A 15,304-nucleotide genomic window follows, 5' to 3' on the forward strand; every position below is an offset into this window, starting at 1 on the left:
GGGAGGGCAAGGCGGAGATGGGGTGGAGGCGGCGAGCTGCTACATGCTCACGGCCATGCCGCCATGGCCTCGCTTCCATCCGCCAGGCGCACATGCACCCACGGATGCCCACGCCACCCAACCCACCCATCCAACCCTACCTGGTGCGTGCGCCCCGTCTCAAGGCGCCACTGCACCAGCGCCGCGCCACCGCCCGCCAGCACCTCGAGCAGGCGGTAGCGGGAGGCTGCGGTGCGGCCCCATGCCGAGGCATAGGCAAAGGCAGCCATCTTCTTGCGGTCCCGCAGGTCCCTGCAAAACGGAACGAAACAGAAACGGCAGCGGCGACGGCAGCGGCGGCGGCAGCGGGGAGCGGTGTGGGTTAGCCGGATCCAGCTGGTGGGCGGCAGGACGCAGGGGTGTACAGTACAGGTCTGGCAGGCGCGCAGCAGGGTGTGGAGCATGACCCAGGGAGCCTGGGTGGGGGAACAGACGGCTGCATGGTCGCATGCGAGAGTGCGGGCGTGGCGAGTCGGGGCGGGCCGGGCGCGGGGAGGGGAGCCAACACCTGCCCACGTTGGTCGCCACGCGTCCCTCAGGGGGCCGCGGCACCCCCAGGGTGACCGACACATATGTGCGCCGCACACTGCGCTCCTTGAACTGCAGGCAGGCCGGTTTGGGATGGAGGGATGAGGGACAGCAGGGTGGTGGAGTGCAGTGGGCGGGTCCTCTTTGGGGAGGTCTTGCTCCCGAGCTGTGGCAGGCAGGAAGGCAGGCAGGCAGGCAGGCTGGCTGGGACGACGCCCTCCCTACTGCCCCCAAGTCGAGGGACGCCAGCCCGGCCCCGCTCGCCTGGTGCGCCAGGGACATGTGCGCCGCATCAGTTTTGGCCACCACCACCAACCCCGTGGTGCCCTTGTCCAGGCGGTGCACGATGCCGGGGCGGACCGTGCCGTCCGCTGTGCCTGCTGTGCCTGCTGTGCAAGCAGCCGCGGGGCCCAGCAGCACGAAGCCGCCGCCCTCCTCGTCGTCCCCCTCCTCGAGCTCACTCTCCTCCGGATCCGATGCCGCCGCTGCTGCTGCCGCTGCTGCTCCTCCTCTTTCTCCTCCTCCTCCTGCTGCTGCTGCTGCTGCCGCTGCTTCAGAGCCCTGCTGCGCTGCACCTGCAGGAGGCTGCAGGGCATCGGCCTGCCGGCTGGCGCCGCTGCCATCCGTCGCCGCCTCTGCCGCCGCCGCCGCCGCCGCCGCGCCTTCGAGTGACAGCGGCGTCGCGGCGCCGCTGCCCAGCTGCATGGCCGGCAGCTGGCAGTGGTGCAGCAGGGCGTTCACCAGGGTGCCGGTGTAGTGGCCGGGCGAGGGGTGCATCACCATGTCGGCAGCCTGCAGCCAGGAGGCGGCAATAGCGCGTTGAGCTGCATGAGGTGTGTAGGTGCCAATGCGGAGCGGAGCAGCACCCCGACGCCCACGTTGGGCGCCTGCTCACCTGCTCTTGCGCCTGACTGTGTGCACCTCCCCCATGCTACACATCGTCCCGGGCCACCCCTTCCGGCGCCTCGACAGCCAATCCCCGCAACCCACCAGCCACCCCCTCCCATTCGTCAACCCCCAAACCTGCAGGCTCTGAACCCAAAACCCTGCAGCAACACCCACCCCCACCTTGTTTATGACGATCAGGTGCTCGTCCTCAAACACGATGTCCAGTGGGAGCGCCTCGGGCCCCGCCTCCAGCGGCGCCAGCGGCAGCACGGAGCAGCGCACCACGTCGCCGGGCCGCACGCCGTAGCTGGCCTTGGCCTGGAGCAGGGCGGGCTTGCATGTTTGGCATTGCAGGGAATCAAGAGGAGCTGGTGCCATGCATGGGGTTCTGGGGTGCAGCTGTGCACACCGGCGATGGTCGGCGGCCAGCCCCATGTAGGCCGAGAGCAACATGCACGTGCATATGCGCTTGCCCCACCTGCAGCCGTCCATTGACCGCCACCAGCCCTTCCTTGATGGAGGCCTGCAGCCTGGCGCGGCTGGCAGAGGGCAGCCTGGCTGCCAGGAAGGCATCCAGCCGCAGCTTGCTCTGCACGCAAAGTACAAGGGGATGTTGGCACATTCCAGTAGAAAGGTTCAGGAGACTGATGTCAACAGCAAGTGCGGGGTGCGCACAATACCACACAGACACACTCTTGCCCCACCTTGCTCAGGTCAAAGTCGGTCAGTGATACTACCAGCTCGTGCTGCCCCTGCTGCGCCTCCGCTTGTGGGCCCTGCGGAGTGCTGAGACGCGAGGTGTGGGCACTGGGCACCGGCAGCGACAACACTCAGGCAGCAGCGGCGGCGGCACCAGCGGAGCTATGTTTGGCGGCACCGCTGGCATTGCGAGCCGCGCACAAAAAACCTGGACCTGCCTGCGCATCGGCCACGGCCGCATGCTGGTGCCTGAGCTGCCGGGAGCCGGCGAGCGCCGCTGCCCGCCTGCCCATGCTCCCGGTGGCCTGTGCAGTGGCACCCACTAATCTGAGCATCTCCAATTTGCGATAGCAGGCGCGATCAGCCTGTTTAGAGACGCAAGGCCATGTCAGCAATGCATTCATATCGATTTCGCGGCTCTCCCAGCGTTGATCGCTGACCTGAAGCTCAGCTGCATACCCACAGCCCCTCACACGCACTGCAAGCTCCAGCTGCAACATGTCTGCGCCCCTCATAAGCCAGGGAGAGGTGGAATGGATCACCACCGGCGTGGCATGCAACTGCAGAAACGATGGCAGGCAGCGGGAGGACTTTAGACCGCTCAGCGTGAAGCTGGGCGAGCTAGCGCAGGCCACCGGCTCTGCAAGGGTGCAGCTGGGCGAGACGGACGTTATAGTAGGCGTCAAGGTGCGGCGGCAGGGGCCGATGGGCGCGCCGCAGCAGCAGGCAGGCGCGCTTCGGGCGGCGGGAGGTGACCGGCGCCGAACCTGGAACGACGGCTGTGTGGCTGCATTCCGTGATTGCTTGCAGGCTGAGATAGGCAGCCCGGATCTAGACCGGCCAGACTGCGGGCGGCTGAACTTTGCGGTGGAGTGCTCGCCAGTGGCCAGCCCCGCCTTTCGGGTGCGGCGCTGCTAGGCTGCTCCTGCTGCTTGCCGCTGGAAGCGCACCATCCTGCGCCTCACATCGTGGACAGACCCTCTTGCCGATTGTCCCATTGCAAAGCTGGGCTCCATAGCCAAGTGGGAGGTCCCCTCCCTTTCTGAACGTGTGCCCACGTGCTGTGGGTGGCTGCGCCCGCAGGGCCGCGGCGGCGACGAGCTGGCTGGGGAGCTGTCTCGGGCGCTGGAGCGCAGCATGTACCCTGGGCCCTCAGGTCTGCATGCCCTGGCAAGCCGCCCTCCTTGTCCCATGCATCACCTGCCGCAGGCTCTTGCACACGCACTGCACGGCCTTAGCATCCCACCCTTCTCTCCACCTCCGCCTCGTGTCGCTGAAGCGGCCGCTTCCCTTGGCGCTGCTGCAGGCCGGGGTGGAGGCGTGGACCTCTCCCTGCTCAGCATCGTGTCGGGCAAGACGTGCTGGGTGCTGTATGTGGACGCGCTGCTGCTCAACATCGGCGGCAACCTGCACGACGCGGTCAGCGTGGCGGCCAAGGTGCGCGCAGGGCAAGCGGTGCCTGATGGCCCTTGCTGCCGATGGCAGCGTGGTGGCGGGCGGCAGCGGCTGGCGCCCGCACCGGCTGCTGTGGGGGCGGCGGCTGAGGTGCATGGCTTGGGGAACTTGGGGTTTGTGCGAGCCTGAAGCAAGCCGAGGGGAGAAAACACATTCAGCCTGCGATTGATCCCTTGGCTGAGTTGTTGCGTGCACAATGCCGCAGGCCGCGCTGGCAGATGCCAAGATTCCAAAGGTGGAGGTGCAGCCGGGGGAGGACCCCACAGGTAGAGCCCAACCGCCCGCCGGCAGTGGCACGGCAGACGCGCCGGGCTCTGCCTTTGTGTCGCCCAGATTTGCTGCCCTACAATCCCACTTGCTTCTCTGTCGTCCTGCCTGTTTCTCTACAAGATTACAAAATTCTGCTGCTTGTTGCAGATGAGCCAGACTATGAGGTGGATGATGACCCGTCAGAGGCGATGCGGCTGGACGTCGGTGGCATGCCCATCTGCGTCACGGTGTCGCAGGTGCCTGCGTGGCCGGCTGGGGCTGGCGACGGCGGCAGGGAGGCAGGCGGCGGCGGCAGGAGGGGTCGTGAGCGGCAGGAGCGATGCCGGGCAGCTTGCCTGCCTGCTGTGCCAGGCCTGACCGGCAGGCCTGACTGGCATGCCGGCTGCCTGACCGCCTGCAGATTGGCGGGCACTGTGTGGTGGACCTGACGGCTGAGGAGGAGCTGTGCAGCTCAGCAGCGCTGCAGGTGGGAGGCCTGGCACCCTGTTGGTGGGCCGTGCTCGCTGCTGATTGGCGTCCAGTCACTTAAACCGCAGTGCAACTTGCAACGCAAGCATGCCCTTCTCGCTTGCGACAAAGGGTTCACGGCTCTTTTCTGCGGGCCCCTGCCCCGCCATGGCCCGGCAGGTAGCGGTGGACGCCACCGGCAACGTGTGCGGCACCACCAAGCGGCGGCGGGGAGGAATAGAGGCCAGCCAGGCGCTGGTGGGTGGCGGTGGGGCCGACCGCTGAGCAGCACCGCTATGCTCTTGGATGATGTGCCCTGCCTGCCAGCCCGCGTCCAAACCCAGCAATAAGAACGGCTTCCGGCACACCCCCACACGCATGACACCAGCCCAGCCCCTTGCTGTGCTGTACAGGAGATGGTGGAGGCGGCGCAGCGGGCGGCGGCCAAGCTGCACGCGGCGCTGAACGAGGCGCTGGGGGCGCAGCAGGCGCAGCAGATGGCGGTGGGCTAGCCGCAGCTGTCCTGCGCCGGCGCCGGCTGTGCGCTTGTGTGTTGACACAACTGTGCAATTCACAACTGTGTGCCAATGCAAGGGTGTGCAACTTAAATCGAGTGAAAGCGTGTTGGTTAGGGAGTACTCATTGCAGTTCAACTTGTACTCATCCCTGAGGCCATCCTCCGCTTGCTGCCTCTGCCCCTTGCCGCTGCCGCTACTTGGCGGCCACCGCCGCGCCGCCCGGCCCGGCAAAGTAGGCGCCGGTGTTGAAAGCGCAGCAGTAAGCCTGGGGCGGCGCCATGCTGTCGGCCAGGCGCGGCACCGCCCTGCCCGCGCACCCGCCGCACTCTGCGGCGCAGTGCTGGGTCAGCGTGCGGCGCTGCCAGTCCTGAACCCGGATGTAGGGGGCGGCGCAGCGCCCCAGGCGGGCCTGCAGCCAAGGGGAGTGAGCAGGGGGTGGCTCAGGCGGCCAGGCAGGCCAGAAGCGCACCGCGTGTGATCACGATCCCCGGCTGGCTGGCGGACAAGAAAGCGCACTTCTTGCAGCTGTAGCCGCACCCACCATTTCTGCGCAGGTGATGGGAGTGCACAGGCCGGCAGACCCTGCGGCGCACACGGGGTAGCCCTGGGCCGCCACGCACGCCCACGCGTCTTCGGCAGCGCTGCCCGAGGCGCCGGCGGCGGCCGAGGAGGCCGCAGGGGAGGGCACGGAGGTGGCGACGCCGGTCAGCTGGGCGGGCTCGCTGGCGGCGAGGCCCAGGCGGCTCAGCGCCCGCACTTGCACGGTGTAGGTGGCGCCCCGGGAGAGCCCGCTGATGATGGCGGCAGGGACCTGCGGGAGGAGTCGGCGGGTGCAGGTGTGGCATGGCAACTGTGTTGTGCACTGGACGGCTGGGCGGGCCCAGCCCAGCCCCATGGCCCGGTCCCGCACGTGAGCGCCCACTCACGCTGCTTGCAAAGCTCTTCCCGGACCCGGCTGGCTGGCCGTCCTTGAAGATGGCGATGAGGTAGCCGCCGCAGGTCGCGGGGCTGCCACCGTCGCCCGCCTGCCAAGTCAGGGAGACGGCCGTGTCGCTGGTGGCGGCGGCACTCAGAGCCTTGGGCTTGGGGCAGCCGGCCCTCCCTGCGCCCAGCAGCAGCTGGGCGTGGCAGGCCGAGCCGCAAGCCACGAGAAAACCGACAACGAGCACGCCGCGGTGCGGAAACATGGCTCCTGGCCAGTGGAAACCACTCAGTTTAATCTTTCGGAAAGGTTGAAAGCAATGGGGTCTCGTTCGATGCAGGGTCCCCGAAGTCATCTCGTTGCTGACATGGCGGCGCCGGCGGGAGGGAGATGATGAGGCACTTGCATAGGTCCTGTTGAAATGCGATTACATGTGATGAAAAAAGAGGATTTAGAGGCTGTACAGGTGGCTAGAGACCATGACAGGCCATGCAGGCCAGAAGATGGAATGTCAAGCAGTCGAGCGCAGGAGGCAAGCCGCCCAGCAGGGGCGGCCATCAGCGCGTGAAGGGGGTGGCTACATAGGCATGAAACAGGCAGTGTGCACTGGAGGCGCACCCATCTCAACTAAGGTTCGTGGCCAAACAGCTCGCTCATCACCCTGTCTCCGCCTTCAACCTGCAGGCATGGCGCGCAGCGGCCAGCCTCCAGCAGGGCAAAGGCTGTCGGTGCCTCCCACCGCCGGCTGTGCCCCAGCGAAAGCTGCTCCAGGGACGGCTGCTGGGCGGCCCATCGGAGGATGCGGATTTGGCCCGGGCTGTCAACAGAGCCAAAGTGCTGAAGACCCAGACGCTTCAGCTGTGGGCCCAGGCCTGACAAGGGCAGGGCTGACGCTGGCAGCACAAGCCGGGTGACGCTGTTCAGCCATGGCCCCGCTGGCAGCTGGCGGAGGCCGTAGTCGTTCAGTTCAGGCGAGACCTCCCAGCCAAAATCTTGCAGCCGCTCGAGGCAGGCCAACTCCAAAGGCAGCCCCGTCAAACTGCTGATCCCTTGCAGCAGCAGACAGGTCAGCTGCGTTGCCTGGCGCATCGCAGCGTGCAGCGCGACCATGCTTGAAGTGCTGACTCCATTGATGCGCAAGGTTTCCAGGGACGCTGGTAGGGCCAGGGAGTCGGGCAGGTAGCCACTTCGGCTCAGGAAAAGGTACTCCAGGATTGATAGGCCCTCCAGGGGGAGGGACGCCATCTCCACATCATCCATCGTGAGGCGGCGCAGGCTTGCCAGCTCTGTGACCTGCATCGCACACAGGCGCCACATGTGGTTGGCCATATGCTGCTGCAACGACTGGCCTACTGCGGCGAAAGGCGCTCTGCATCTGCGTTATCGAAAATACACGCGTAGTACGCACCTGGTGCAGCAGGGTGCTCCCCAAGCCACTATGGCGGTAGCAGCATAGGTGCAGCCGGGTCAGTGATGGTGGCAGGCGTACATCCGACATGGCAACTATCGGGTAGCCCGACAGCCACAGCACCTCCAGGTCTGTCAGCGTATGCAGCGGCCCAGCTGCCACTAGCCTGCACTCGGCACCGAGACCTTGCAGCGAAGCCATTGCACTGATTTGCAGCTTCTGCAGGCTGCGCAGGGCTGACAGCCAGCTGCTGAGCCCAAAAGGAACATGCACCAGGCTGAGGTCCAGCTCTGACAGCCTGCCTGCCGCTCCACAGCCAACCAGCATCGCAACCAGGGCTGTCTCCAGCTCAGCAGCCGCATCTAATTGCTGGTGGTCAAGCTCCACTCTCAGCCGCAGCCGCTCAACATGGCGGGCAGCCCGCAGCAGCACCCACTGGCACACCAGCCGCATGCGCCTCAAGAATGCTTTGTAGCTGCCCCGCAAAATGAGGCTGACTTCCAAGGTGGCCAGCAGCTTGCGGCTGTTGCTGAGAAGCCACCACCGACGGCAGACGAGAGGGATAGTGCGGTGCCTGCAGGATATTTGAAAAACGAGGGTTTCGGGGAGCTGCTGTGTTTGCAGCCTACAGCGGCTCTCCTAAACTGCGTCTGCGAACACGCGCCGACAGCGGCGGCCCCTCCCTCGACCGCCGGCTGCCATGTCCGTTGCAGTGGCTCGCCTGAGCAGGAGCTGATCCCCCAGGCCACAACCTGAGCCCAGCGCCTGGAAGACGAGCATCACAGGCTCGTCAGGCAGGCTGCTGAAGTCGGCTGGTGGGGCAGCGGCCAGGGGCTGCCGCGGTTGCTGATGAGCACTCATCCAGGTGCTCCTCCAGGTGCTCCTCTGGCGAGCTGGCTGCCCCAAACCGCTGCTTGGGCAGAAGTCCAAAGGGGGTGAAGTAGGCTAGAGGGCCTTGGAGAGCGGGGCAGGCCTTGTGCAGTTTGCAGGAGGAGCGAGAGCAGGCAGCGAGGGCTCACAGGCTCACAAGTGGGGCTGCAGCAGTGCGTGCTGCCCGGCGGGGCACGCCGCTTTCCTGTGCCTGGCCACCAACACTGCTGGTCATCGACGGCTCAATGGATTACACGAGTGCTCACATCAGAAGTCGACTGCCCCGTCGGCCTTTGGCGGGCCGCCGCACAGCGCCGCGGCCGCGCTCCTGCCCGCGCCACCAGCCGCCTCTGCGTCTGCCAGCTCCGCCTCGGGGTCAATCTCCACAGGTGTGATGGCCAGCCGCCGCCGCTTGTGGCGCACCAGGTGCAGCGCGGCCTCCGGGGCCGGCGGCGCCGCCGCACCCAGGCAGGGCAGCTTGCGCAGGTGCAGCAGGCCCGCCACGCTGGCGGGGTCTGGCGCCAGCCTGGCGCAGCGCGGAGCAGGGGAGCCGCCGAGCGGGCAGGGGCAGGCTGTGAGACGGCAAGATCAGCTGCCGCGGGGTCTGCCCCGGGGAGGAGCACCAGCCTGTACCAAGTACCTCCAAGATTGCCACACACACACACACAGCCACACAATTACCACCGACGACCTACAAACCCAGGCACACACAGCCATAAGCACTCCCGGCCGCCCACCTGGCGATGTCTGAGCCGTCTGCCACGCTCTCCAGCGCCACCACGCCGTCCACCAGGTGCTGCATCAGCGCCAGGTCAGACTGGGAGAAGAGCGGCGCGGGCACGGACACCACGGCGGCGCACCGCTGGTCCCTCACCAGCCCCTTGAGCTGCAGCAAGGCGCGCGCCACGGCGGCGCCGTCGGCAGTGGTCGGGGGCTGCCCTGGCTGGCCGTTCCCGGACGGTTGCTGCCAAGAGCCGTGGGCGCAGCTGCTGCCGCCGCCGCCGGCCGCGCCCCGGCCCTCCTCCTCCCCCGGCTGCCAGCCCAGTGAGCCGAGGGACAGCACCGCAATGCGCCCCACGTGCTGCGGACCTCGAGGCGGCAGCACGGAAGGCGCAGGCGCTCGCGCTCCCGTCGCGGGCGGCGCCGGAGAGGCTGCCGCCGCCGCCGCCGCTGCTGCTGCTGCGGGACCGCCGCCAGCTGGCTGGGGCGGGGCGAGGGACTGCACGAACGCTGCCGCAGCGGAGAGCAGCCGCGGTATGCCGTCGCCGCCGCCGCTGCTGCCATCGCCGCTGCTGCTGCTGTTGCTGCCGCCGCCGCTGCAGTCTACTAGCTCGGCTCTGCACTGCTGCAGGCCCTCCTCTCCAGCTGCCTTGAGCAGGTCGAAGCGGTGGCACCAGTCCCTCAGGCCCGCCGGCCTCCTGGGCGTGCCGCTACCGCTGCCGCTGCGGCTGTCACCGGCGGGCGCATGCGCACCTGCCTGGCCTCTGCTGCTGTCCACACCACCGCTGCTGCTGCTGGCCAGGCTTCCTGGCGCCCGAGTCGCGGCAGGGGCACCAGCTGGGCCGCCCTGAATGTATCGCCTGTACTGCCAGGCGATACGAAGCTTGTACTGCTCCTGCTCCTTGCCCCCCTCGTCCTCGTCCTGCAAGCAGAGAGCGGCAGTTGGGAGCAGAGGGAAAAAAGCAATGCGCCCCCCAAGGGTACTCAAACACTGCTCCTAAGGCTGTGCAGGCCTGTCACATGCCAGCAGTACGACAGCAGCAGGCAGATGCCTCCACACCTTTTCCGCAGCCCTGCCCTTCAGCTCTGCGGGAATGAACTTGGGCAAGCCTCCCTCCGGCGCTGGGGCTGCCGCCAGCAGCAGCGTCTGCAGGCGGCGGCAGCAGGAGCTGGCTAAAAAGCTGCAGCCGTATTCAGCTGCGCTGCTGACGGGCCAAACACATCACAGCCCCAGCTGCTATGGCCAGCCTGCCGGCCGATGCGGGCCGCATTGCAAGCCCCCTTTTCACTGGGCCTGCTCACCTGGCCGCAGGCAGCGCTCTCTGCCAGGAAATAGCGCAGCAGGGTGGCGTGGTGGGCGGACCATCCATCCTCCAGCAGCAGGAGCAGGCTGCCCAGTGGCAGGCCGCCGCCCAGCAGGCGGTCCAGGTCGGGGTGCCCGCTGGACAGCAGCGTCTGGCCGTGCAGCCCCGGGCGGGTGCCGGGATCTGCACAGCGCCATATACCACGATGGGGCCCGTCATCCAGTCATCCAGGAGCCGTAGGAGGCGCAGAGCGCCATGGCATGGCATGAGGGCGGCGGGCAACAGCAGCGAAGTCAGGCAGCCTCAGTTGATACCATTGCACGATGTCACCTCACCAGCAGCCGTAGCCAGCCCCTTGCGCAAGAAGCTGCCCTGCCGCATCGCTGGCTGCCGTCTGGGCTCCCTGCTGGGGCTGGCTCGTGGTTGAGTGTAGCCTGGGGATGTACGGAACGCAATCAAAACATGACAGCGGTTCACGGCTGTGCCGTGCCGTGCATGCTGGGGCGGGAGCGGAGCCATGACACGCCAGTCACCTGCTGCCATACGGAGGCGATGCAACACATTCTGCTCCCCCTCCCTCACAAGGCTTACTGGCACTTTGCGTTACAGAGGACTCGCCACTCAGCAGGCTCCACATAAGAAGGCACGGTAATAAGTTGGACGGGCAGTGCGGCGTGTATGTAGCGTGTGGGGCGGGTCGGACGCCGATCGAGCATGTACAGGACACAGGGGTAGAAAGAATCAAATTGAATAAGGGGGGTTTGGTGGGAAAGCCGGCAACAGGCTGGCTAAGGAGCGTGCGTTTCCAGCTCCCTCTGTGCATGTGGCGGGCGAGCGCGGCGGGGCGCGGGTGCCACCAGGAGAAGAGGGTCGGGGGGAGGGGGGTACAGCGCTGGCAATCGCTCAAAGGGCAGGGGCAAATACAGGCAGGGCAGTGGGACGTAAGAGAAAGGAGGGGGTTCTGGCGCTGGGTGAGGAGAGATGAGAGGGGGCAGGGCTCAGAGAGTGTGGTGGCAGTATGGAAGAGATTCGCAGTGTGCGGCCGCACGTCTCAGGTGCGGCGCGGGGGTCTCACGCAGTAAACACAGCAAGCAAGCAAAGAAGACGGGTGTGCGCACGGCAAAACGCAGAGGGCCACAGCTGGGTGTGTGGCGGCGGGGTTGGTTGGATCAGATATTAGGCGCATCGCGGGCGCAGAGGGGTTGGCTGGGCAACACGGCGCTCGGCATGCCGCAGGATGGGGATCGGATCGGCTCTGGGGCGGCGCGCCGCAGCGGGTGCAGGGCGCACCGCCCACTCAAAACCAGCGAGGCAACAGATAGAAGCAAGAAAGCAATCCATCCCCAGGGCGGGGCGGGGCGGCATCAATCGGCGAAGAATCAATCGGTAAGAAGAGAAAAAGGCTGGGGCTGCAGGGGCACGGAGGCGCTCCGCACCCTGAAGAGCGGGTGAAGCGCCGAGCGGCGCGCAGCCATCCAGGCAGCGCGCCGCGGCACAGCGACGCTCCAGTATATGTGGCATGTGGCATGGGCATGTGGGGTGAAGGGGGGGCTCTCCAGCCGTGGGGGCGCGGCTGGGCCGGCCGGCGGGCAATGGGCCTGCCGGAGGGCAATGGGCCGCGCGCAGCCAGGGTGCGGCAGGTCTTGGCTCACTGCACCTTGGCCTTGGCCAGCTGGCGTGCGGCGCCGCCGTCCGCGTGCGCAAACTGCTCCTCGCAGGAGGCCCACTTGAGGTATGCCGCCGCGCCCACCGCGTACAGCCCCGCCGCCACCTCAAACACCAGCGACCAGTCGTGGGTGTAGTGCAGCACCTGGCCGGTGGCGTAGATGGAGACTGCGGGCGGGGGCAGGGGGGGGGGGGGGGGGCGCGGGCTGGGGCGAGCTGGAGCAGAGGAGAGGAGAGGGTGCAGCGCGCCGCCGCCGGGCAGGGGCCCCGCGCCTGGCGCACCCACACGCGCGGCAGCCGCAGCGAGGAGCGCGGCATGCTCAACAGCAGCAGCATGTCCCCGGGGAGGCGGGCGGGCGCTCACCCGAGGCCGCCACGCTGGCGAGGCCGTTGGACAGACCGTACAGGATGCCGCTGTACTCCCTTGAGATGTCCTGGTGGTTGGAGCCGTACCCCGCGGCGGAGAAGCCGCACAGGGAGCACCAGGCGGTGACGAGCGCCACGGCGTTGGTGACCGAGGAGGCGCCCTCACCTGCGCCTTGGTCCGCCGCCAGCTTCACCAGGCACACGGCGGGGCCCAGCGAGGCGATGCCCTGCATCAGCTTGCGCGTCGTCGTCTTGTCCAGCACCCCATTGTTCACCAGGCCGTCCGCGATCCAGCCGCCCGCGTTGGTGGCCACCACGGTGACCACAAACGGCAGCACGGAGTAGGCGGCGGAGGCGGCCACATCCACGCCGTACACTTGGTTGTAAAAGGTGGGCAGCCAGCTGCGGGGGGAGCCGACGGGGGAGGGGAGGGGGCGGGACCGGGAAGGGGGTTGAGGGCGGGGGCAAGATGCAGTGCAACAGGGGGAGTCTGCGCAGCCCAGCAGCCGAGCCGCCGGCCCAGCCGCCAAGGCAGCGGTACGGCGCCAGCCGCTGGCCCAGCAGCCAAGCCAGCCAAAGCCGGCGGTACGGCAGCAGCAGTACGGCAGCAGCAGTACAGCCACACACACACACACACCTGAAGGCCAGCACGTTGCCCACCGACACCGTGCACTGCGCGGCCACGATGGCCCAAAAGGCGGGGTTGGCGGCAAAGGCGGCCCACGGCACGTCCTGCAGCTGCAGCTCCTTGGCCGGGACGGCGGGCGCCGCGGGAGGCGCCGGCGCCGCGGCGGCGGTGCCGCGGCCGGCCGCACCGGCCTCCAGGCTGGGCGGCGCGCCGTCGCTGACCAGCGGCAGCCAGCCCAGCAGCCAGACAAAGCCCAGGGATCCAAAGATCCAGAACACGCTCTCCCAGCCGTAGTGGGCGATGAGCAGCGGGCAGAGCATGTAGGAGCCAATCGTGCCCAGCTGGTGGCCTGCAGGCGGCGGGTGGGGAGGGCGGCCGGGCGTTAGGCAGGCTGCCATCGGCATGCGCCGCAGCTGCGAGCACCACGTAGCAAGGGCCGGGCCGGCCGGCCGGCAGCGCCCAGGCACGCAGGCAGGCAAGGCAGGGTGGGGCGGGCGGACATGGGGCGGGCAGACGCCGGGCGGCGCGCACCAGAGTAGATGAAGGCCAGGGCGCGGGAGCGCTTCTGCTCGGGCACCCACTTGCGGGCCAGGTTCTGAATAGAGGGGTAGGTCACGCCCTCGCCCACCCCCATCACCGCCCTGAAGGTGCGGCCACAGGCGCAAGGGGCACGGAGGGGCGCAGGTCAGGCAGCAGCGAGCGAGGAGGCGGATGTGCCCCATGCCTGGGGTGGGCACATGAGCAGGCACATGCCCCGCCGGGCAGCGCGGGGCCAGCGCGAGAGCGCCACAGATCCAGGCCATCCAGCCGGGCCAGCCGGCAGACCCCCTTTCCACCCCAGCTCCAGCGCCGCCCGGCGCCAGCCCACCTTGCCAGCATGAGCTCGCCCAGGTTGCCCGCGGCGGCCGAGGGCGTGGCGATGGTGAAGAGGGACCAGAGCACGACGCCGATGGCCAGCACGCCTTTGGCGGAGTAGCGGGTGGCCAGGAAGCCGCCGCACAGGTTGGTCACCATGTATCCCGCGAAGAAAGCGGAGGAGACGGAGCCCTTGACCGAGTCGTCCCACGAGAACTGGTCGGACATCGGCAGGATGGCGACCGACATGGCGGCGCGGTCGATGGAGCAGATGAAGGAGACGGCGGTGGCCAGCAGCACCAGCAGCAGCGCATCGCGGCTCAACGGCGCCTCCTGGGCTCCGTCGGAGGGGGCGCGGCGGGCCGGCTGCGCCTGACTGGGCGCTGACGCGGCCTGGTCGGCCAGCACGCCGCCGTACCGCTGCTCCAGCTGCTGCCGCGGGATGGCCACGGTGGTCAGCGCCAGGGAGCGCAGCACCGGGCTGCGCACGGCGGCGAGGCGGGGCGCGGCGCGGCGCTCTGGGTATGCGCGGGCGCGGCCGCTGGTCGAGGGGCCGTGGTCGGCGCCGCCGGACTCGGCCGAGACGCGGAGCGGGCGGCGTGCCGGCGCGGGGCGCCGGGCCCCGCAGGCCAGGCGGTTGAGGCCCTGCACAGCGTTTGTGGGGTGCCAGGAGTGAGGCGGACCGCGTGGACGCGGCGGGCAAAAGGGGGAGCAAGGGCGTTGCTGCAGACCCTAGGCGCGAGATGAGCCCGAGGGAGGGAGGCTGCGGGCACCAAGGGATGCCAAACCCCTAAATCAGACCTCCGACTCACTCGTGTCGCCAACATGGGGTCCTTAGAGCGGCTGCAAGCGTCCCCTGTCGCAGTTCCCAGCGGACTGACTACTGCCTGCCGGTGCACGGTGCCCGCTGCGTAGCTGCTCCGTTTTGGCAGGGCGATGCGATGTTCAGCCAGCGCCAGGGGAGATGGAAGCAGCAGGGTGGCCGCTGCGCAAATGGAGTTCCAGACGTTGATCTCCTGACGCAGCTGCCGCGGTAGGCACAAACGCGTTGGAGGAGATAGGTGTGTGGGAGATCGATGTGGAGGAGCGGGCTGAATGGACTTATAGCGACGGGGGGCACCGCACGCGGCAAGTCAGTCTGTTTTCGTCGAGTTTTCTTTTTTGCAGGCGACCGCTGCAGAGACCAACAGCTGGCACGCGGAGTCCTCCCGCACCCTCATATTGATTCCTGCCGCCGAGGGGACTCCAACAACGCATTTTCGAGTCCAAACGGCGAAGCTCAGCCCCCTTCCCTGTAGATGGCATGTCGCGGCTCTGCCCCGCTGTCGCCCGCATTGAAGTCCAGGCATGAGGCTCGAGGTGGGGAGCGCCCCGGGGGCCTGACCACCGCACATGCCGTCTCCCGCCAAACCGCCTTGCGTCGCTGACACTTTTTCCCCCTGGCCCTGCCGATGGCAGGTGCATGTGCACAGCGTTTGGGAGGGCCACAGGGCCGGCCAGGTGAATCGCCGGGCGTTAGGCCTCTTTCAGAACCGCCGTCGCCCTGGTGCCCGCCCGCCGCTGCGTGCCCGCCCTCCACATGATACACTGCTTGCTTGCTGCAGCGTGCATCCTGGGAGCTAGATGCTCCTGCTTCCCGTCTGCTGCTGCTGAAGCTGGAGGGCCAGGCAGCGCTGCCCCTGCTGCTCCGCGCCACGAGCGTGTGCCTGGCGCCGTTGGTAC

The 15,304-nt window shown here is 68.0% G+C and overlaps 5 protein-coding genes across 5 annotated transcripts; 1 reads left to right on the top strand and 4 right to left on the bottom strand.

Annotated features, from left to right (window-relative positions):
• Positions 1-2,652: 2,652 nt before the first annotated feature.
• On the top strand, positions 2,653-4,838 carry CHLNCDRAFT_132993 (hypothetical protein; the record flags this gene model as incomplete). Its single annotated transcript, XM_005851639.1, has 9 exons — positions 2,653-2,841; positions 2,965-3,057; positions 3,238-3,310; positions 3,461-3,591; positions 3,815-3,875; positions 4,027-4,115; positions 4,280-4,345; positions 4,507-4,584; positions 4,740-4,838. The coding sequence occupies 9 exons, from the start codon at positions 2,653-2,655 to the stop codon at positions 4,836-4,838; spliced, it is 879 nt and encodes a 292-aa protein (XP_005851701.1).
• A 199-nt stretch (positions 4,839-5,037) lies between these two features.
• CHLNCDRAFT_132994 (hypothetical protein) lies at positions 5,038-6,031 on the bottom strand (the record flags this gene model as incomplete). The annotated part of the gene is made up of 3 exons (XM_005851969.1): positions 5,038-5,253; positions 5,386-5,655; positions 5,771-6,031. 3 exons carry the CDS (start codon positions 6,029-6,031, stop codon positions 5,038-5,040), a joined length of 747 nt encoding a protein of 248 aa, XP_005852031.1.
• A 391-nt stretch (positions 6,032-6,422) lies between these two features.
• On the bottom strand, positions 6,423-7,627 carry CHLNCDRAFT_132995 (hypothetical protein; the record flags this gene model as incomplete). Its single annotated transcript, XM_005851970.1, has 3 exons — positions 6,423-6,444; positions 6,659-7,059; positions 7,256-7,627. 3 exons carry the CDS (start codon positions 7,625-7,627, stop codon positions 6,423-6,425), a joined length of 795 nt encoding a protein of 264 aa, XP_005852032.1.
• Positions 7,628-8,311: 684 nt separating this feature from the next.
• On the bottom strand, positions 8,312-10,449 carry CHLNCDRAFT_132996 (hypothetical protein; the record flags this gene model as incomplete). The annotated part of the gene is made up of 5 exons (XM_005851971.1): positions 8,312-8,570; positions 8,782-9,686; positions 9,825-9,911; positions 10,067-10,251; positions 10,404-10,449. 5 exons carry the CDS (start codon positions 10,447-10,449, stop codon positions 8,312-8,314), a joined length of 1,482 nt encoding a protein of 493 aa, XP_005852033.1.
• A 1,267-nt stretch (positions 10,450-11,716) lies between these two features.
• Positions 11,717-13,831, bottom strand: CHLNCDRAFT_18155 (hypothetical protein; the record flags this gene model as incomplete). The annotated part of the gene is made up of 5 exons (XM_005851972.1): positions 11,717-11,901; positions 12,098-12,501; positions 12,737-13,076; positions 13,259-13,368; positions 13,596-13,831. 5 exons carry the CDS (start codon positions 13,829-13,831, stop codon positions 11,717-11,719), a joined length of 1,275 nt encoding a protein of 424 aa, XP_005852034.1.
• Between the last annotated feature and the right edge of the window lie 1,473 nt (positions 13,832-15,304).

Source organism: Chlorella variabilis (assembly GCF_000147415.1).
Source record: "Chlorella variabilis unplaced genomic scaffold CHLNCscaffold_1, whole genome shotgun sequence".
NCBI lineage: Eukaryota > Viridiplantae > Chlorophyta > Trebouxiophyceae > Chlorellales > Chlorellaceae > Chlorella > Chlorella variabilis.